Source organism: Muntiacus reevesi, chromosome 4 (assembly GCF_963930625.1).
Source record: "Muntiacus reevesi chromosome 4, mMunRee1.1, whole genome shotgun sequence".
In the NCBI taxonomy this organism is placed as follows: domain Eukaryota; kingdom Metazoa; phylum Chordata; class Mammalia; order Artiodactyla; family Cervidae; genus Muntiacus; species Muntiacus reevesi.
In genome coordinates this window covers 91,004,871-91,027,975 of record NC_089252.1, presented here as the reverse complement: position 1 = coordinate 91,027,975, position 23,105 = coordinate 91,004,871, and the positions used below count along the sequence as shown (strand labels likewise).

General features: G+C 40.0%; 1 protein-coding gene across 5 annotated transcripts in view; it reads right to left on the bottom strand.

Annotated features, from left to right (window-relative positions):
- The window catches only part of FRMD4B (FERM domain containing 4B), a 347,554-nt gene that overhangs the window by 19,788 nt on the left and 304,661 nt on the right, over positions 1-23,105 (bottom strand). For all 5 annotated transcript variants that reach the window (XM_065933299.1, XM_065933300.1, XM_065933297.1 and 2 more), the window contains 6 exons: positions 22,081-22,167; positions 4,223-4,299; positions 2,367-2,505; positions 1,745-1,886; positions 699-832; positions 484-603 (listed from right to left, as the gene is read on the bottom strand). In XM_065933299.1, the coding sequence (XP_065789371.1) occupies positions 484-603; positions 699-832; positions 1,745-1,886; positions 2,367-2,505; positions 4,223-4,299; positions 22,081-22,167 (699 nt within the window). The remainder of the gene's footprint in view (positions 1-483; positions 604-698; positions 833-1,744; positions 1,887-2,366; positions 2,506-4,222; positions 4,300-22,080; positions 22,168-23,105) is intronic.

The following is a 23,105-nucleotide window of genomic DNA, read 5'->3' as shown; positions in this document are numbered from 1 at the left end:
CACAAATAGGAAAGTACCCTCTTTATTGGCTAACAAATCTTTTAACTTTATTATACCTAAAGTGCTATACGTGTGTTATCTTACTGAATACTCCTTGCATCTCTCAGAGGGAAGAACAATCATTACCCTCATTTTATTGACGAGAAAACCAGAGAATTGAGACTTCAGAGAGGTCAATGATTTGCCAAAGGCTACTGTTTTAAGTGGGAGACTCTAGTGCTGGAATTCTTAATTCTTAAAATAATGTGTCTCAATTTATAAATACTTAGGAGTTCATTTAATACTGTCCCTGTTTGGAGAAGTAAAGTCATGAGAACTCAATTTTAACTAAACTAAATTCAACTTGGTCTCCATGATCACCTTTAACTGGTAAGGTAAAAATATACAACAGTAACTCAAAAACCAAAGGAACAAGTCAGCTACATTCAACTGACAGCTCTTCTGCCTCACTGTTGATAGAAGTGCTCAGAACTGGTGCCATACCTCTTCACTTGGCAGCAAGTTGTCATCTAATTTGAACGCGGTACCTATACGCCTTCTGACCTGAGGAGGTTTCTCACCTACATTCAGAGGATACTCCTTGGGCATTTTGCCTGTGAGCTCCTATGAAACAGGACAGAACCAAGAGGGAGATTACTGACCCTGGCTGGAACTGTCAAACACAATTTGAAATGTTCCCCAAAGCAGAAGACACTCACAGCCTCCCGCAAACAGATCTTCTTAAGCTCTTCAACTTTCTTCAAAAGCTTTTCTTGCAACAGTTTTTCCTTCTTCTTGAGTTCAAGGATCTTCTCTCTCTTTTGCTCCTCACTGACTTCTGAGTCTTGAGAACCTGGAGGTGGGGTGGGGGGTGGGGAGGGAGGGCAGGGAAGGTTTATACAGGCATGTTTCCTTCCTTTTCAGAGGACAAAGGATTTTTAAGCCAAACCTGCTATTTAATAATAGTTTCTTTCTTTTCTCCTTGTTTCTGAACATAATAAAAGGAAACTGGAGAACATTTTCTCATGCTTCTGGGCATCTAACAGAACCTGGTAATAATATATGCCTTCTGCATTTCGGTTCAGTCATTTGGGAAGCAATGATAAAATGTTTAATGTTTCAGACACACTCAATGAAAAAATTCATTTTTCTGAGCAGGAAAGAAGGTAAGATGCTCCTAGAGATAGTTGTTTGGAATGTTCTTTTGGAAAGTAAGCAAGGCAAGGATATTCTATGTTTCAGATTCACAAGCTGACAATGGGATTTAGATGAGAATATTGTTAGTGAATTACATATACTTAGTGATACTCTCATATAAATGTCTGCAGAGTAAGGGTTTAGGAGCAAAAATCACTTTGGGGGTGAGATGGAGTTCAAGGGTTGTAATCATGCTTAATTTTATGTTAAATGGAAAATTAGACAACTGTCTGTATCAAAAACCACACATTGGAGAAAAAAAAAACTGATGGACCTGATGGAGAGAAAATATTCTTGCAAGCTACTCTGAGGCACTCACTGTCTCAGCTGCTGCTGCTAGTGTTAATTATACAACCTGAACTTTATAACTTAACTTGCTTCATATTCTTTTAAAAAGTAATTTCAGAATTTTATTCAAAACTGCTGTACACTACAGATTCTCATATGCTTACTTATTCCGGAAATAATGGGTTAAAAGATACATTTAAAAGTGGTTTACAACAACAACAACAAAAAATGTAAATTAAGATACAGATGTCTTGCACGCTCTCTAACCCAAAAATATTACCTGAGGAAATTAAACTGCCGTTGCTTGCCATAATGAACTGGCTTTTTGCCTCGAGTGTTACCAGTTTGGAGACCCTTGGTGCTCCTGTCTCCGTCAAGTCCATTGCGATATCGTCTAAACTCCTGGCTGAAGGAATTTTTGCCTAATACAACATGGAAAGGGAATTCATTCAGTCACACCTATTCTGAATTAATAAAATGATTCAGTTAATATGGAGTAAAAATGTCAACACAAAGGACAATATAGAATTTTTATATACTATAGTGATATTTTTCAGGAAAAAAATTCAGACTTCAGCTTTGTCGCTAAAATGTTTCATTATCAGGCATGATTCTTCCTCATGGTATAGTTCAATCATTAACATTAAAAAGTCATGAGTGCGCACACACACAATGCCTAAAAGTTGGCAAATCTTACTACTTTCAGAGCAGGCTATATGTTGCCCATCTGTTAAATGTAAGAAAAATTAAAACAACTGGTAGTAAAGTTAAAAAAAAAAAAAGCAAGACTCAAGAAACAAAAACCCATGAGGCTGCATCTTTTCTAAGAAAGTTTATCTTCTGAACGGAAAGTAAATGAGGGATGGGACTTTGTCCTTGTAGAAATACTTTCAGTTACTTACTTTGCTTTGCTTCCGGTCCAAGTAAAACTGATGCTGACTAATTGCCATTACCCAGATGGACTTGATGAGAGAGGAGTTCGCATACCACGTTTGCACAAAGAGGCCACTCTGCCCAAAGGTTCTTCTGGATACTGAAATCCTAAAAGATTAAGGAAAGCACTCATGATTTGTTTCTGGCCCAGCACAACACCAAATGTACCCAGTGGGTAATGTTGTAACAAAGCATCTTCTTAATTGTTTTTCCTCTGCCACACCCTTGCCTTCAAGGTCCAAGCTTCTGATTTTCTCCTTTTTATGAGAAAGCCAATCACATCTGGGTAATATCTTCTCGTAAAAGCAGTATATTAAGCAACACAAACACACATCTTCAAAAGCAGATGAGAAAATGGGCAGAGTATTAGGAAAAGAATAGACACATGTATATGTATAACTGAATCACTTTGCTGTACAGATGAAATTAACACAACACTGTTAAACAATTACGCTGTAATACAAAACGAAAATTTAAAGAGAAAATGATTATTAATATGTCAACCATGTAACATTTTAGAAAAACCTAAGTCTAGTAGGCTTATATACATAAATATAAACATTGTGTACTCTGCACAGAAGCATGATACTGGAAATAATAGAAAATAAAAATTATTTCAAAGCACATGAGAATCAGCCACATTGGAGACTGTACTAAAAACATCAAATTAAAGACCACAGGATGTGGGACCATCACAAAAAGGTGAGAATAAACGTGTTACTTTAAAGATCAAGCAATCACGACCTGTGGGATCAGTACCTTCCTCCAAGGAAAGAGCATCTCAGATCTAGGTGTAATTGTCTGGCTTTGGCACTATCAGAGGATGAACATAATAATACTGTCTGATAATATGCATGTCCAAAACTGGCCCAGATTACTGCTTATGTACCGGATGAAAAGAGAGAGGGTCAGAGGAGGACAGAGCAAGAGAAAGAAAGGGGGGTGCAGGGTTGGGGGAAGAAGAGCACCAATGTTCTTTGTAGGAATCTGCCTTATATCTTCAGGTCATCTTTTTGCCACAGCTGTTTCCTCCATCCCTCTGACCTCCAAATATCCATAAACTTATATCTGAAGAGCAACCACTGAGGGCTGATAAGAAATTCCTCTGAGGAACTTGGAGAGCCTACAATATCTTGACTTTAATTCATGTTGATAATTTAGGAACTTTTTTTTTTTAAGTGATCAAGAATACCAAACTTAAAAATGAGCAAAGGATCTGAATAAACATTTCTCTGAGAAGACCGAGAGGGATGGGATGGGGAGGAAGGCAAGAGAGGGGATCGGGATGGGGAACACATGCAAATCCATGGCTGATTCATGTCAATGTATGGCAAAAACCACTACAATATTGTAAAGTAATTAGCCTTCAACTAATAAATGAGAAAAAAAAGTTCAAACTCTTAAAAAAATAAAATAAAATCATTTGTCTTGCTAAACATGTCTCTAAAGAAGGTAGACAAATGGCCAATGAGTCCATGAAAAGATGCTCGGCGAGCAAATCCAAACCAGTATGAGTTATCGCTGCACACCATCAGGATGGCTATTTACACACACACACACACACACACACAGAAAAATAACAGATATTAGAGGATGTGGAGAAAATGAAACCATGCAGTTTTGGTAGGGATGTAAAAGGGTTAGCTGCTTTGGAAAACAGTCTGGCAGTTCCTCAGAAGGTCAAAGAAAGAGTTACGATTTGATCAAGCAATTCTACTCCTAGGTATGTACCCAAGAGAAATGAAAACATGTGCACATGAATATTCATAGCAGCACATGTGGCTAGTCACCGGACCCATACAGAAAAAAAGGCTTTTATTCTCACCTCCGTGGATCGTGAACTTCAACAGCAAACTTTTTCTCACGGAAATATAAGTTCTCCAGCTGTTTCCATTGGAATAACTAAGAAATAAAGAAAACAGAAACACCACACAGCTTTAATTAATGTTAACTTTTACTAAGTCTAGAAATCAGCTTAATAGTAAAAAAATCAAGAATTAAGATTGAGATTAGGTATGCGCCTTTTTACAAACCAACTATAGCGTGAAACCACCTTATTCCTTCTTTTGACAGTAATCTTCACTTCATCACTGTTTCTTGAACAATAAAACGAACCAACTGTGGGGAACATGCATACTATTTTTCCTTTGACTCAACTAAATAAAAGAGTGAGTAAGGAAATTGTAGATTCCAGTAAGCACATGCCTTCTGATCAAAGATGTTGACTTCATATTTAAATGGAAAGAGATTCAAAGGGATGTTTCAATAAGACCACAGATTAAATTTCAAAAGAATGCAAAGTGAAAGTAAAACGGAACCCCAAGCAGGGGTGATTCTCCGCGATAATTTCCCCGCCTACAAGAGTTCCCCTAAATGCCACAGGAACTGAGTGCTAGGAATTGGAGGCTCGGTGGGATGGGAGTGAATGCTGACACTGCCCTCTCGGTTTCTGAGCTAGAGCTTCCAGTTTTTGTAAGAGAAATCATCAACATATTCCCACTGTTGATACTATAATGCTGCACGAGGTGTTATCTGTCAGTTGGGTGGGAGAAATACAACTTACTAGCAATGGGCATCTGAAAATTTAACGTGTAAAAAGCAGCGCATTCACAGAATTGAGTGGGCCCTCCTGCATTTTCTGGGTTCATTCCCAACCCTTCACATTAGCCTGAGATCCAGCTTGTCCTTTGAACTTTGACTTCGTAGTTGGGAATTCCTTTTCTCCATCCCAGTCTTGTTGGCCAGAGAAATACTAGCACAGCAATTTCATTCTATTATTAGACTTTAGCTGGATTTTTAACTTACGTTCAAAGAATCTTCATAAAACATTCTGATCATTAAGAAAATAACTTCTCCGCAATGCACCACCAGCAAAACCATTTCCTGGGGTACAGGAACCAAGACTTTTCACCAACATCATCTAAAAGGAACAGCACAAGCCCATGGTTCCTATGCACATACAGCTGGGAGACAGACCTGTTCAAACTGGACCCCCCACCCCAGTGAAATAAACCATCACCCACTGAAAACACAGCCCTTTGTCGTCTGAGCACGTAGCGTCTAACTACAACCCTCGCCCAGGTAAAAAGAGGAATACGTGGGAGCTTAAAGGTACATACCGATTTCCTAAAATGTCTGTAGTTTCCAGGCTTTCATGTCTTTTAATCCCAAGGTTCCATAAGTGAGATAGCAAGGGGAAGGGAATCTCAGAGGTGCTCTCTCCCTCCCCCGCTCCCTCCTGTCCCAGCCGGGCAGCTCCGGTGAGTTCTGCACGGAGTTTCCTAAGACACTTAGGTGTAACTCAGTTTCACAAACCAAGCCTCCCACGGCTGACACGCTCCTGACATCAGCAATTCCTCCAAGTGACACCACCCCGGTTCCATTCCTTCCTCCATCAGGGAGAGGACGGCCAAGTTCTCTCTAGCTGATTTCCCCGGGAGAGAGATGCACTTTCCACACGGGGTATGGGGGAGATTCAGATGGTATTTCCTGGGAAGTAAGTTGCTTTGAATCCAGGCACAAATTTCACTGGAGGCTGGGCGAAGGAGAGGTTGCTCCCGGGTTACTCACCCTGGCCGCGAACAGGTTCAACAGGAAGAGCCACAGTGCAGCTCAGCTGTGTTTTCCTTTGCGTCCATTCCCACACACATAAAAACTAGGGCTGGACTTGAAACCTGATCTCCGTGAAGCTGCCACCTCCCCCTCTTATCACTTACAAACGTGAAACACCAGGCTCTCCATCCGACACATCCCAGAGTTGAGGACAGACAGCCCCCTGCAGCAAAGACCCTACTTAAACGGTGCAAGGTTTCAGCTAATTTTAAAGAGTTTGAAAAAATGAGATGGTAACTGGGTTTGCAAACAAAGTTATGGGAATGAGACTGCATTTTTAAGTCTGAAAGGCAAAGCCATTTCCCCATCTGAAATCTTAAAAAAGTTGTTGTGATGGGGGAGCGGGGTAGGGGGAATTCCCTGGTGGCCCAGTAGTTAGGACCTGGCGCTTTCACTGCTGTGAGTTCAATCCCTGGAGTTTTTGCAAAATGTGATTTCGTATATGTGCCTGTAATAGTACCGAATTGCACAGGAATGTCACAGACTTCATTCGTGACAGTGGTTCAGGAAGTAGAATGTACGAGGGGTTCATGGCACCACAAGCTTCAATGTTACCAGTCATGTTTATTTTATTAATAAAAATAAGATGAAGTCAATATAACAAAATATTCATATTCATCAGTTTAAGTGGTTAGGCACTGTTAGGTATTGTCACCTTCTTGGCATTCCTGTTTTTTTTTATTTCTAAAAATTATAGAAGTTTGTATAAAATGAACAGTGGTCAGTCTATTTCATATGAGAGTGAGATTTCCACTTCCTAACCATTGGGAATCATCTAATTTAGACAGGTATTACCTGTGTGATTCTTATCACTGTTTGAAGTAGCTAGGAAAACACTTCTAACTGTAGTGGCACTTGATCTAGCTGGCAGCTGGAAATAAGCTAGCTTGTCTTTTCAACTTTCTGAAATCATTCTTCTATCATGCTTTTAAGCTAACTTGGAGTTCTAGATCTCAGACAGCCAGGATGAGGCTCTGAAAATGCCAGTGGAACTGAGGTGAACTGGATTCCTTTACTCATTCAACACGCCTAGGAACGCACCTGGCATGAGCAGTCAATTGCCCAATCTTCATTCCTGTCCTTCTGGCCAGTGTTTTCCTTAGAGGGTAAATACGAGGTCCCTCTTTGGTCAAAATCACTCAAGATTTTAGGCCAGTGGAAGGATAAGGGGAAAGTGTCAGAGAGAGAGCCACCAGGCTGACCTGACTTGCTGGGGTCTCTATTTAAGAGAAACGGCCTGACGAGGAATTCCCTGGTGGCCTCCAGTGTATGCATGCTCAGTCATGTCTGACTCTTTGGGACCCCATGGACTGTAGCCCACCAGGCTCCTCTGTCCATGGGATTTCCCAGGCAAGAACACTGGAGTGGGTTGCCATTCTGTTCTGCAGGGGATCTTCCCAACCAGGGATCAAATCCAAGTCTTCTGCATTGCAGGCAGATGCTTTATCTCTGAGTCATAAGGGAAGCTTCTCTTGGTGGTCTAATGGTTAGGATTTGGTGCTTTTACTGCCATGGCCTGGCGTTCAATCCCTGATAGGGGAAGTAAGATCCCTGCAAGTCAAGCTGCACATTGCAGCAAGAAACAGACAGACAGAGAGAAATGGCCTGACATGTTAATAAACCATGCCAGTAATCCTGCCTGGAAAATTCCATGAACAGAGAAGCCTGGTGGGCTATAGCCCATTGAGTTGCAAACAGTTGGACATGACTGAGTGACTAAACAACTCTAAATCACCTGCAAGATGAAGAAGAGTTGCAAGAAACCATTTAAGGAAAAAGATCAAGGTTCAAAGGAAGGCACAAGGAAGCTAAGTATGCTTTACATTCTCCATTGTTTGGAGAATACTGGACCCCATACACAGAAGAACTATTATAGGGTATGATGTCTTACAGGATAGAACAAGGCTACTATATATATTGAATCTTCCCTCACAGCTCAGTTGGAAAAGAAATCTGCCTGCATTGCAGGCAGACCAAGGTTCAATTGCTGGGTAGGGATGATCCCCTGGAGAAGGAAATGGCAACCCACTCCAGTATTCTTGCCTGGAGAATTCTGTGAACAGAGGAATTTGGCAAGCTACAATCCATGGGGTCACAAGAGTTAGACATGACTTAGCGACTAAACCACCACCACCACTATACATATTATATTTTATTCATGTATGTGTATAGAGAAAATTTGTAATATTAAAATAGAAAGAATTTGTTTTTTTCCAAAACGAAATTCCCACTCTTGGAGATGTGCAGGGGAGGGTGGGGTGGGAGAAGAGTTTTATTTGCTTTGCCACACAGAATTAAGAGCACGAAACTGGACTGTTTCCTAAAGCGATCATTAAACAAGCCTAATGACAATCACTAATTGGTATTTATTGTTGTTTATGTGGCATGCACTAATAGGGTTGAATTTGAAATTGTGTTCTGTTTAGAATTCATGGTGTTAGTGACGAAAGGAAATCCTTGTATGGTGACAATAAAACTATAAATTACGTCTTCCAGACTTCTTTCTGGGCTTCCCAGGTGGTGCAGTGGTAAAGAATCCGCCTGCCAATAAAGGAGATGAAAGAGATGCGGGTTTGATTCCTGGGTTGGGAAGATCCCCTGGAGAAAGAAATGGAAACCCATTCCAATAATCTTGCCTGCAGAATTCCATAGACAGAGGAGCCTGATGGGTGACAGTTTTGAAGCTCTCTATATATCTTGTATAGTTCTTCTACTCTATGCTCATATAGAATGATTCGTTGTGCCCTTTACCATCAAAACAAGGAAGAAGATAGCAAGAGATGAAATAATAGTTAGGATTAACTTTGAGATTACAAAATAAATAGAGATACAACTGAAAAAGTCAGAGAGAAGCAATGAGAACAGTGATAGTAGCAAAGAGATAATTAAAAAAAAAAACTACAATAGGAAAAGAATGTTTCCTTAGGTTACAAATCACCTTCTATTAGAAAAACAAAGTGTCCAAAATGTAATAACTGACAAAGAAAACCAAAGTTAAATCAAATCCCATTTTAAAAGTGTATGTGTATATAATACCATAGTCAGAATCTATTCCCTTTATCCTTAGATGTGAAGGAAGTTGACAGTTTTAGAATAATTTGCCACACATTATTACACTTATGAGGCTTCCCTGGTGGCTCAGTGGTAAAGAATCTGCCTGCAAATGCAGGAGACTTGGGTTTGATCCCTGGGTCAGGAAGACCCCCTGGAGAAGGAAATGGCAACCCACTCCAGTATTCTTGCCTGGGAAATCCCATGGACAGAGGAACCTGGTGGCTACAGACCATGGGGTTGCAGAGAGTCAGAAACAACCGAGCAACTAAACAACAATTATGCTTTAATGAGATGCATGGGTTGAGTATTTAAGCCATTTTGTTGAAACCTATAATCCATATTTAGTGAGATCCCTCCATTATAGACTCAAAGAACTGGAAGAAATCACCTTTCACCTTCCTATCCTACAATCACACTGATTCCTAAATATCTGAGATCACAAACTTTAGAAAAAAAGATGATAAGGGAAAGCAGAAGGACTTTTAGGAAACAGGAAGTCACATACTTAAGTAGCTCTTGTCCTTTACACAATCCTCTTCAATTAACAAATACATATTGTCCACCTTGTACATGCAAAGTCCTGTTCTCGTTGGAAAATAATGACCAGGTGCCCTCCCTTGTGATGACTACCTGAACCAACTGGACCATATCAGAGTGCCTTGGCATACATGCTGATTTCAACACATGTGCTTTATTTGGCAAGTTGCTTAACTTTCCTGAGTTTCAGTTTCCTCATCTGTAAAATGGGACCAACAACGCCTGCCTCAGAGGATTGTTGGAAGGGTTTAGTTGAGATTATGTTCACAAAGCACTTAGCACAGTGCCTGGCTCAGAATCAACATTTGGTTAAGTGACACAGTCAGTTGTATCCATTAGGGACTCTCAGTACAATTCCCTTATTTTATCATCTTTTCTCAAAATGGAGAAGAGCCACTTAATGGCAGAAGTGAAGTGTTTCGGTCGTATCCGACTCTTTGTGACCCCGTGGACTGTAGCCTGCCAGGCTTCTCCATCCATGGGGTTCGCCAGGCAAGAATGCTGGAGTGGGTTGCCATTTCCTTCTCCAGGAGATCTTCCCGACACAGGGTTTGAACCCAGTCTCCTGCATTGCACACAGATTCTTTACCATCTGAGCCACCAGGGAAACCCACTTAATAGCAGAACTAGAACTCAAAACAGCTGTCTGGATCCCACATCTGTCTTTCCACCGATGAGAAACAGTCAAGTTATTCTGTTGACACATCTGTGTCCCTTAGGTTTCCAAAGCTATGAGCTTCAGCCTCTGTAAAAACTGCTCTATCTCTGTTGATTTCATTGGTTGTTTCCTGCTACACCCTCTAGGTAGGAAATCTGTTCACTGCTTCTGTATTGCCAAGGTCACAGAGGAGGGACACGGGGACAGGTCAAGGGCACGCCCACAGGGAGACTCATGGCAGCAAGCTAGCAAGTTCCCTCCGGTCTGAAGCGCTCAGAAAAAGAAGGGACGTGCCCTAACACATAAAAAATGCCGAGAAGCGTGCGCCAGCTAGGGGGACCTTTGGAGTAGTGAGAGACATGGAAAAGTCTTAGACAGAAAGGATTCAACTGTCTGTGAATCTTGATGGATTGAAAGCTGATGGGGTCGAGAGTTTTAACACTAGGTAATGATAGGAAAGATGTCATCAGAAACTTTTTTTTTTCTTTAAATAGCACTTATAACACAGGTTAATCATTAGACTGCAGATTCACCTGGAAATGACTAAATTTGGGATAGTCACAGCCGTGGAGTATGACTGTACCTCAAATAATGACTCAGAGTAATTTCCCTGCTATAACTTGAAGCAAAAGAAGATCACAGTATTACTTACCTTTTTTCATGTAAAAAAAGTTACACCTGATGAGTATATAGTTAGTACCTACAAGCCACTTGTTGCTGTTGTTTAGTTGCTCACTCCTGTCTAGCTCTTTGCAACCCCATGGACTGCAGCAAGCCAGGTTTCCCTGTCCTTCACTATCTCCTGGAGTTTGCTCAGACTCATGTCCACTGAGTCGGTGATGTCATCCAACTATCTGACTCTTTGTCACCCCCTTCTCCCCCTGCCTTCAATCTTTCCCCAAATCAGGGTCTTTTACAATGAGCGGGCTCTTTGCATCAGGTGGCCAAACTTTTGGAACTTCAGCATCAGTCTTACCAATGAATATTTAGGGTTGATTTCTTTTAGGATTGACTGGCTTGATCTCCTTGCAGTCCGAGGGACTCTCAAGAGTCTTCTCCACCACCACAGTTCAAAAGCATCAATTTTTCAGTGCTCAGCCTTCTTTATGGTCCAGCTTTCACATTCATACATGACTACTGCAAAGACCATAGCTTAGCTTTCACTATGTGGATCTTTGTTGGCAAAGTGATATCTCTGCTTTTTAATATGCTAAGTCTGTCATAACTTTTTTTTCCAAGGAGCAAGTGTCTTTTAATTTTGTGGCTGCAGACACCATCCGCAGTGATTTTGGAGTCCAGGAAAATAAAATACGTGTTTTTTTCCACTGGAAATGAAAGTGGAAATCACTGTTTCCACTTTTCCTCCATCTATTTGCCATGAAGTGATGGGAATGGATGCCATGGTTTTAGTTTTTTGAATGCTGAAATTTTAAACCCACTTTTTCACTCGCTTCTTTCATGTTCACCAAGAGGCTCTTTAGTTCCTCTTCACTTTCTGCCATTAGAAAGCAGAAATGGTATCATCTGCATATCTGATGTTGTTGATATTTCTCCCACCAATATTATTCCAGCTTCTGATTCATCCAGCCCGGCATTTCACATGGTGGACTCTGCATATAAGTTAACTAAGCAGAGTGACAATATCCAGTCTCATTGTACTCCTTTCCCATTTTGAACCAGTCTGTTATTCCATATCTGGTTCTACCTGTTGCTTCTTGATCTATAACAGGAGTCAAGGTTTCTCAGGAGACAAGTAAGGTGCTCTGGTATTCCCATCTCTTTCAGAATTTTCCAGTTTGTTGTGATCCACACAGTCAAAGACTTTGGTGCAGTCAATGAAGCAGAACCAAATTTTTTTCTAGAATTCCCTTGCTTCCTCTATGATCCAAAGGATGTTGGCAATTTGATCTCTGGTTCCTCGGCCTTTTCTAAATCCAGCTTGTACACCTGGAAGTTCTTGATTCACATACGGCTAAAATGGCACTTAAAGGATTTTGAGCATTACCTTACTAGCATGTGAGATGAGTATAATTATATGATAGTTTGAACATTCTTTCGCATTGCCTTTCTTCGGGATTGGAATGAAAGCTGACCTTTTCCAGTCCTGTGGCCACTGCTGAGTTTTCCAAATTTGCTGACATATTGAGTGCAGCACTTTCACAGCATCATCTTCTAGGATTTGAAATAACTCAGCTGGAATTCCATCACCTCCACTAGCTTTGCTCATAGTAATGCTTTCTAAGGCCCACTTGACTTCACTCTCCAGAATGTCTGGCTCTAGGGAAGTGACCACACCACCATGGTTATCTAGGTCATTAAGACCTTTTTTGTATAGTTCTTCTGTGTATTCTTGCCACCTCTTCTTAATCTCCTCTGCTTCTGTTAGGTCCTTGCTGTTTATGTCCTTTATTGTGCCCATCTTTGCATGAAATATTCCCTTGGTATCTCCAATTTTCCTGAAGAGATCTCTAGTCTTTCCCATTGTATTATTTTCCTCTACTTCTTTGCAGTGTTCACTTAGAGGCTTTCTTATTGCTCCCTGCTAACCTCTGGAACTCTCCATTCAGTTGGATGTATCGTTTCCTTCCTCCTTTGCCTTTTGCTTCTCTTCTTTCTTCAGCTATTTTTAAGTCCTCCTTAGACAACCACTTTGCCTTCATGCATTTCTTTTTCTTTGGGATGGTTTTGGTCACCTCCTCCTGGACAATATTACAAACCTCTGTCCACAGTTCTTCAGGAACCCTGTCTACCGTATCTAGTCCCTTGAATCTATGTGTCACTTCTAGTGTACAGTCATAAGGGATTTGATTTAGGTCATACCTGAATGGTCTAGTGGTTTCCCCTACTTTCTTTAATTTAAGCCTCAATTTTGCAAATAGGAGTTCATGATCTGAGCCACAGTAAGCTCCAGGTCTTATTTTTGCTGACTGTATAGAGATTTTTTTCATCTTCAGCTGCAAAGAAAACAATCAATCTGATTTCAGTACTGACCACCTGGTAATGTCCACGTGTAGAGCTGTCTCTTGTGCTGTTGGAAGACAGTGTTGTTTGCCTTCTGGAGTACCAGAAAATTAGAATTTTGTAGGATAATGAGCCTTGAGAAAGCCAAATTGACCTACCTTTTGTTCAGCCAGCCATCTTTGACCAGTGAAATATTTATGTGACTGAGAGTGAGTGTTCCCAACAACCTTATGGGGAGGTACTGCATTTAGCTCCATTTCACAGAAGAGAAGACTGAGGCTCAGAGAGACTTAAGTAGACAGAGCAAGGTCACAAAGCAAAACAGGTACAGATCTGAGATTCACACTCAAGCACGATGGCTCCAAAATCCCCAGCATCCAACCTTTCTCATCGGAGAAGAATACGCTATGGAGATTTGTTATGTTAACCAAAAAAGGGAGGAAAAAGGAGTAATTCCCAGTTCTACCTCACAGGAAAAAAGAGCAGCAATTACAGTAGCCATTTGTAGAAAAAGGACTCTGATTCTCTCATATTTTACTTACTTATTCAATCAACGATAACTTTGCTTCACTTCCCACCCTCACCCACAACTGCCAGAACATCGGGCCATGTCTGGAGATACTTTCGGTTCTCACATTGGAGGGGAGGCTGTTCGAGCATCTTGTGGTTAGAGGCCAGGGATAGTGCTGAATATCAGACCATGCGCAGGACAGAATGATCTGATCCCCAACATCGATAGTACAGAGACTGAGAAAAGCTGAGTCATCACTGTTAATAATATAACTATGCTTTGGTAGGTGGTGGGTGTTGAAGATGATGATAAAAGTTTTGCAATGAAATAATGATTTCTGGAGTTCTCTTTTTCTCAACTAGGTAATGCCTTTAGAAATAAATAGCTGTCCAGATTGTTTTCTAAATGCAAATGTTACCTCCTAGAGGGACTTAGAGCAACTGACAAGACAACAAGAGGTCATGCTCTCAGTGTCTGGTGTGCTGAACTAAAATTTCATAAAATATCACTTTGCTGACAAAGGTCCATATAGTCAAAGACACAGTTTTTCCAGTAGTCATGTACAGATGTGAGAGTTGGACTACAAAGGTTGAGTGCCAAAGAATTGATGCTTTCGAATTGGATGCTGGAGAAGACTCTTAAGAGTCCCCTTGAACTGCAAGGAGAGCAAACCAGTCCATTCTAAAGGAAATTAACACTGAATATTCATTAGAAGGATTGATGATGAAGCTGAAGCTCCAATACTTTGGTCACCTGATGTGAAGAGCTGGCTCACTGGAAAAGACTCTGATGCTGGGAAAGATTGAAGGCAGGAGGAGAAAGAGGTGACAAAGGATAAGATGATTGGATGGCATCACCGAGTCAATGGACATGAGTTTGAGCAAACTTCAGGAGGTACTGGAGGACAGAAAGGCTGGCGTGCTGAAGTTCATGGGGTTGCAAAGAGTTGGATACGACTTAGCAATTGAACAACAACAATCCAATGGTACACACTCAGGTAGTGAAAATTACTTTATCAGATGTGATGTTATAACCTTGCACACATAAAACATAAGGTCTTAAATGCAAGGAACAAAACATTCCAAGTATTTTTTGAAATGTTTAGGTGAAGATGTCCTGGGTATCAGAAAATGCAAAACATAAAATCTGAGCAGGAGAATGTCATCTCATATAAATTCCTTCTGTGGCCAAATCTCTAATCTCTCAGGGCTGATCTCATGACACTTGTTAGAATCTAGAGTGTTCACTGCATGTGTCTGGTATAATCCGTGCTGACCTGTCGTCCAGAGATACCTGCATGGCTTTTCTGGATGCTGACAGCTGGCATCCCTTCTCACAAACTGGTAGCCAGGCTTCCCTGGTGGCTCAGTTGGTGAAGAATCTGCCTGCAATGCAGGAGACCTAGGTTCAATCCCTGGGAGGGAAAGATCCCCTGGAGAAGAAAATGGCAACCTACTTCAGTACTCTTGCCTGGGAAATCACATGGAGAGAGGAGCCTGGTGGGCTACAGTCCATGGGGTCACAAAGAGTCACACACAGCTTAGCAGCTAAACCACCATCACTGCTTATTAAATATTTTCAATAAAAATCTCTAATTTTGAATATGATTTTCTCTTTTCAGGTAGATTGTCAGGGCCTTGATGACTAAGACATGGGTTTTTCCTTAAATGAAACAAAGAATATAAAGTACACATTCAGAGCCCTTGCAAACAGAATAGGCTCAAGAAAATTTGTTAGAAAAATATCAAACAGTATATTGCTAAAATTTTGTTCCAGAAGGATGAATGAATGAAGCCAAACTGATCTTTAGTTATAAGTACAGAATGAAGAATATTGTTTATGCCTCATGAAAGAGAAAAACTTTACCATGTTTTACGTGCTAACTGGTTTTTCTGCATTTGGACTGGTCAGTCCTATTAGAGATCTGTCTTTCATTTTTCTGTATATGCCAACAATTCAGTCATTCGGTAAGTGCCTATCAACACAGAGTAACAGATGAAATAAAGAAAATCTAATGGTTTTGCCGGATCAGCAGTCACTTTCTTTTTTTCAACCATCACCTTCAGTTTCTACAGGGAACAAACTTATTCGTTAAGCTCTAGCTGCAGGGGTCTCTCAGTTTTTATAATGTGCCCGTCTCCCTCCCATCAGCATACACCATTCTCTGACATGAACATGCCAGCCCGTTCTTTGTTTTAAGCCTGGCTCCTTCTCACCCTCAGGTCTCAGCTCCCTGAACACATGAAACATCCCCACCTGTCCCATTTTCATCCCTCCATCTCATTTGTTCCCATCAGAGACTATTCAAAATCTATATCTTCATTCTCTGCTAACTTGTTTGTTTCTCATTAACCAGCCCCCTTGAAAGGCTTCAAAGGGAACAAGCACAGAAGGACACAAACTACTTGTCACTCCCAGGATCTATTTTTCCTCCTTCCTTTTCATAACAAAACACCTTGAGTGATGGCTTTGTCCACGACCACCCACCTAGAGGATACACTTCTAGCCTCTTTTGCAGTTAGACCTGGTGATTTTATGAACAAGACTGCTTGCCTTGGGTTCTTTCCATCTGCCTACTGGTCATGAGATGGAAATGGACACTCACCAATGCCCATCCAATTCTCTGAGTTCCCTGTCTTAGAAGATCTGCTTCAAATTCTCATAGTGATTAAAAGGAGGAAAAGACAGATACCTATGCTGCTCAGTAAAGTTTCTATAAATTAGAGTATGGTATGAAGGGAAAAATAAGTAACCGTAGGTTTTGTGTGTGTGTGCAATGTCTATGGGAAAGGAGAAGGGGAGGGATAAATTAGGAGTTTGGGATTGACATATCCACACTACTATATATAAAATAGATAACCAACAAGGACCTACTGTATAGAACAGGGAACTATACTCAATATTTTATAATTACCTATAAGATAAAAAAATCTGAAAAAATAGACACACATGTATGTATACATGATTGTATGAATCACTTTGCCGTCCATCTGAAAGTAACACAACATTGTAAATCAGCCATACGTCAATAAAAATTTTTAAAAAGAAAAGAAAAATAAGTAGTCAATGAAGGAATTCACTAACTCATTGGGTCCACATAATGAGCTGTGAGGTACAGAGACAGAATTCTTTGATTTTGATAGTTGAGAAAACAGAGACCCAAAAGGCTAAGAGACAGCTGCAGGCCAGCCAGCGGGTAAGCAGAATGCAGGACTGGTTTCTATTTCAAATCCATTCTATAGGGCTTTGGTTCTCCTCCCACTGACTCTGGGGAGGTTTTAACAATCACATTGATTATTGGTGTGACTGGAGCTTAATTATAGACTTTACAAACAGGATGGACCGGTCTTTGGGTTCTGCAATTCGCTTTTCTCCCTGCACACCATAATTCATTTTGTATTGATGCAGAAAGGGCAAGTGGACAGTACATGTTGTCTTCTCTCTCCTACTGTTAACCTCCTCGAGCGTTTCAGCAGCATTAGAACTAGGTCCATGGTGGTGGGGGCGTGGGGGAGGAAGCAAGGAGGATTTAGAAATCCTCAAGTTGGCTGTGCTCATAGCTAGTGGGAAGCTGCTGGATAGTGCAGGGAGCTCAGCCTGGTGCTCTGTGATGACCTGGGGGTGGGGAGGGGGGACAAGGAGGGAGCCTCAAGAGGGAGGGGAAGTAAGTATGCTTACAGCTGACTCATGTTGTTGTATGACAGAAACCAACATGACACTGTGAAGCAATTATCCTCCAACTAAAAAAAAAAAAAAAAAGACACATACACAAAAAAGATGGCCGTGCTTAGAAAAATAAGCAAGTCACTGAGTTTAAATAAAATGAACATTGTACTTTCCTGACAAGGCAAGAGGAAGATTTTTGTGCTGGTTACTTAATTTGTCTGGCTCTAGGCAACTGGGAAATCCAATAATTAAAAAAAAAAAAAGTTTAGTTAACTGATGTTTAAAGGACTCTTTCCCCACCCTGAAATGTCCTGGGGTAATGAAGTGTATCGTAAGACTCTCTCAGCGTGTTATAATGCAGCAAGATATTAATCTTGAAAAGCATTGTATCCTACTATGGTCTACTATAACACCTTGACTAGTATGTCATTTTTATTCCTCCCACCTCTGACAGGCTCTGGCTTTCCCCAGTGAAATAACTTGCTGGAGGGATACAAATCAGCCATAACAGATACTGACACTTTACTCAGTCACTGACCCATTGTCTACGTTGTGAAGACTTGAAATACTGAGTGAACAATAAAAACCCAGAAGGGTTTTTTTTTTAAATAAAGTTTCATCATTTTAAAGTATGAATGTCCTACAATTTTAAGCTGAGTTCTGGTATGTTTCACATTCCCAAAGAATTTGCAATGACACATTTCATGTCAAAAGGGCAGATTTAAAAGAAAAACTGCTTATGATCTGAATTTTTAATACCTCAAATCTTTGTGGATTATAACTCTGAATTTAAAACTTTTCTCTTTAATCTGCATCATACCTTAGGGCATTGTGGTGAATGAACTGAGAGAGGCAGAATGCTTACCAGTCTCTGAAAATAGAAAATGTGAGCGTGTACTCTCAGGTGGAACAGTAAGGCTCTAGGTCTGTAGCAATGTTGGATCCTTCCTTAATCAAATAGCAATCCAAGAATATTTCTCATACCCATCTTTATTGCGTCTCTCCCTGACCATCAATGAGTAATTACCAGGTATGGAGTAATGATTGCAAATCAGGCATAATGCTAAATATAATCTCATTTAACTCTTACAACCACCCTATGTAGTTGGTGGCATCACCATTCCATCAGGAAACTGAGTTTAAAAATAGGTTAAGCAACTTGCCCAAGGTCACACAGCAAACAGACATCAGAGACAGGCTTTAGATTTCTTCCCAAACCCTTGGCCTGTATCATTATACTACACAGATGCTTTTGCTGGGTATTCTGGGAGGTAAAATAAATACAGTCCCCAACATTCAGAGGCTGTAACTGATAGACATGTGGAAAGGACAGAAGGGTTCAGCCTGTGGGACTCGGGCCAACCATTTTTCAAACTAGCCTTTCGACATATTATTGGCAAACCTTCCTCCTTCTGGTCTGTTTTGAAGCCATGTAATTATAATGCAGCAGGCATGTGGTTCAAGAGGCTGAGTATCTACCCAGCCTCCCACTCTGGCCATTGTTTGATTCTGATTTGCCAATCTGACCTTCTTTTCTGCCTGGCCATTGGTCACTTGCTGGAGCAACGGCCCATGAAAACAGCTGAAGCATGTCCTCTTTTTATATATCAATGTTCACGTCCTTTTAAATTATGCACTCCCTTATTTGTGCCAACTGAGCCAGGACAGGGACTTGAAAAACTCCACCCGCCAGCAAAACCCTTAAGTTGTCTGGACAGGGAAAAATAAAGATCCGGAAGCAGAATCCCTTGTCAGGCTTAACAGAAGAAGCAAGAAGGAGGTGAACTATGGTAGAGAGTGGATACCTCCAAAAATAACCAAGAAGGAGAAAGCAAGACACTTATGACACCAGATGATTGGTTTATGGTCCTTTTACACTGAGTGGCATATCTTAAAAATGAAATAGGAAAACTCTAGAAGGAAGTGGCTTCTGATCCTTGTCTAGACTCTGAAATGAACAAGCAAACCTGATTATGATCAGTGTCAAACAATATTTACCAATTTCTATGAAACTGTGAATGTGAAGAAAGGCCTGTGAGTCATGAGCAACTGAGAGGAAATTAACAGCAATATTTACTGTGCAGATTCTGATTCACCATTATTTTGGAAGAAAGCCTGGTTGTTTTTAGTAGATCCATTTAGAGTCTGTGAGAATCTCAATTTTCTCAAGGCACATTAGCTAAGAAATTATTTGTGAGTCAATTTAAGTTATATTTTATATGCAAATTCAAAACAATTTTTAAGAAATGTTATTAACATAAAATTCAGGGAAGAAATAAATTACCAAAAAAAGAAAGTCAACCGAGATGAGGTCTGCCATAAGAAAACATGATAGGCAGTCATTTGATCCTACACAATAGATAAACTAGGGGCTAGTTTCAATAAGAAACTCATTATGCTCCAAAACCATCCTCCTAGCAGTGGAAACAACCCACACGTCCATCATGAGAGAACTGGTTAAATAAAGCATGTATTTCGACACCACAGAGAACGAGGCAGCTTTAAAAAGAGTGAAAAGAGATCGGTTTTGTGAGTGGCTTGGAGAAATATGACATCGTATGAAACAGCATCCAGGTACTTCCCTGGTGTTTCAGTGCCTGAGGCTCCACACTCCCAATCCAGAGGACCCGAGTTCGATCCCCAGTCAGGGAACTAGATCCCACATGCTGGAATTAAGAGTTCACATGCCACGAGTGAAGATTCCATGTGCGGCAACTAAGCCCCAGCACAGTCAAAATACAAAAATAAATAAATGTTTTTTTAAAAAAAGAAAAGAAATAGTATACATAGTAAGGTTTCTTTCTCGCTGTAAAAGCTTGGTATACACACTGACAAAGTCTGTATGAACCAGTATCGGTCTTTTGACAATGTTTATACAGGCGAAGGATGAGGACTGAAGGACTTCCTACCCCAACTGACATGCTTCCATAGTGGGTGCTTTTTTTGTTTGCTTGTTTCTTTTAAAATGATTATTTAAAACGTTTGCTAAAAACATTAAAATAAAATATGTAACTGCACAGTAAAATGATTTTGAAAAATATTCAAAAAGTGATATGCCTATCATTTCTTTATTAGAAATTTATCATTGTTTATCATTATTAGAAATTCAATCTTAGAAACAAACTTTCAAATACAATCCTTGCTGGGGAGTTCCCCAGGGGCCTAGCGGATAGGGTTCTGGGCTTTCACTGCCGTGACGAGGGTTCAATCCCTGGTCAGGGAACTGAGATCCCACAGACCCTGTGGTACCACCTAAACAAACAAACAAAAACCCAAACCCAAAACATAACACAACCACTAATTACTTATACTCCTCCTGGAAATTAAGTATCCCTTATTTCAATTGATCTGGGTCACTGGGCCAAAATGACAGAGATCAAGTTCTAACTGTGTAATCACACACAGGTTTGCGTACTGTCACTCACCAGGCGGATCTCTGCTGAATGCCGTCTTATTTTTATTGAGAATCCCCAATAGGAAGCCACAGTGCCCAGACAGTCTGATCCAGGAGAGCTGAATGGGCATTCAAAGGGGACTGCGGTTTGCTCTGGGAGACACCCTTTTATGTCTTCTGTGCCAATTTCACAACCATAAATTGAGGAGAAAAGGGTAGCTTATTTATTGCCTAAACTCAAAGGAAGATTGTAAGCACCAGTTGAAGCTGAATGGACACTTAGAAGATGCAGCGCGCGTGCTATTATGAACAGGGCCTGACTTTATGAAAAGCATGGCTGTTTTTCTAGTACACATTAAAGCCAGAGATGGATGGAAGTGCTAAGAGCTATTTAAGGCTGTGATGTCGGGGTGTGATAGCGCAGGCCGCTGGACCACTGTCTATTGTTATAGGCCATTGTTTCACAGCTGTGATTCCCAGACAGGGCAGCAGAGGACAGAGAGGGTGGCAAAACCTACCAGCATGAGTAAGTTATGTCCCTATAATACTGAGTAGGCCAGAACAGCTAGGTGGGTTATCTACACAAACTCATCAATTCTTACAAAGGCAAAAAGTATTGTACACTTATGCTTGGTCAAGAGGAACAATCCCACAATCAAATTGCCAAGAATGTAACTTATTAGCTCTGGAGAATCCAAACCAGACAGCATACCTTTACTAAACAGCACATAATTCCTCTATCAAAAGCAGACATGTTAAATGTGGAAAATTGTGAAACAAAGATAAACAATGATAACAGCAATAGTAGAAGATTACTTGTAACTATACCCCTGAGAGATAACCAGTACTCAAATTTTTGGCTTACATCTTTATAGTTCATCCATTTGTTTATCCATTCATTTTAAAGATGTATATGCATGCATAAGTGTGTGGATGTGTGTATGTATTTCTATATATAGATAAAATTTATTAAACAAATGGCATCATCATGTTCATACTAAAATAGAAATTAGATGTGTACACGTATGAACTATGTTGTGATCAACATCCTTGTAGTTAAATCGTTGTGCATAATTTTACTAATAAATGATCAGACATGGAATTGCTGTATAAATGGTGCATGAATGAGTTATAAAAAGTATTTCACATTTAACTTGACTCTTCTGTACACCTAGGACTTCACTAATCAAAAATTCTTTACGCAAGATTACTTGTTGCCTCTTAAAGTGACGTTTTTAGCTCTAGAACAGCTTAGTGTTCCCATAAGTATCTGAAATGATTCACACTTACTTTCCGAGGTTTCACCTTATCTTGCAAATCATACTGGCCAATTCCTTTATAGCTGATTCCAAGCCACCAAGGAAGTCCTTGTTTATCCTGGAAGATGGAAAAACATGAGAACCAAGACCTAATTGTTAAGTCTTCTAGAGATGAAGTAATATCTACCAATTTCTTGCTTTAACAAGTATCAGCAAGTCAAAATAATTTTGTCTTGGTAAACAAAACACTATTTAAAATCCTGACTTGTTATTAGAACACTTTCTTAGAATTCCCTCAAATAAGACCTATAAATCAAAACATACCAATACTATTAACACCATCAAAAAGAAAGACACATTATTGTTAGGATTAAACAATTGGAAAGAAGATATAAAACATAAGTAATTCAAACAGGAATTAATCCAGAATACAAAGACAGTTAGTCATTTAAAAAAAAAAAAGAAGAAGAAGAAAAAGAAAAAAGCTCTTTGTTCTCTTGATTAGTAACTAGCTATAAAGGTCAGGGAAGTTTCCAAAAAATTACCAAGATGAGAAAAGTGGTTCCAAATCCTAATGTTTATAAACTTAACAAGGAACATGGGAATACTAAAGCACTCTTCAGATGAGTTATACGATTCAAAGACAAGATGCCTGAATAATGACTTTGAGGTATATATGGGGAGAGGAGGAATTTTTTTTTACTCATAAATTTATCTTTTAGGTCTTGCCAAAGAAAGGGTATACTGACAAAGGGAAAGAAAAAACTTGGGCTTAAACATATACCCATATGCAAATAAATTAAGAATCAGTAGAAATTAAAATGGAATTGGTACATATTTTTAGTAAAAGGTGTCCTCATCATACAGGTATTTAAGATCCAACTCCCCACCATCTGGACTGTCAGAACTTAGAAAGTCCCTCAAGACTGATCAAGTATAAAATTATACCTCTTTCAAACAAGACTTTTTTATTAACAATATGCTTTGTTCTGTATCATCTCAAAGTGTTTCTTAGTCAATTTCTGCATGTGTATGAAATCTAAAAATACTACCCAA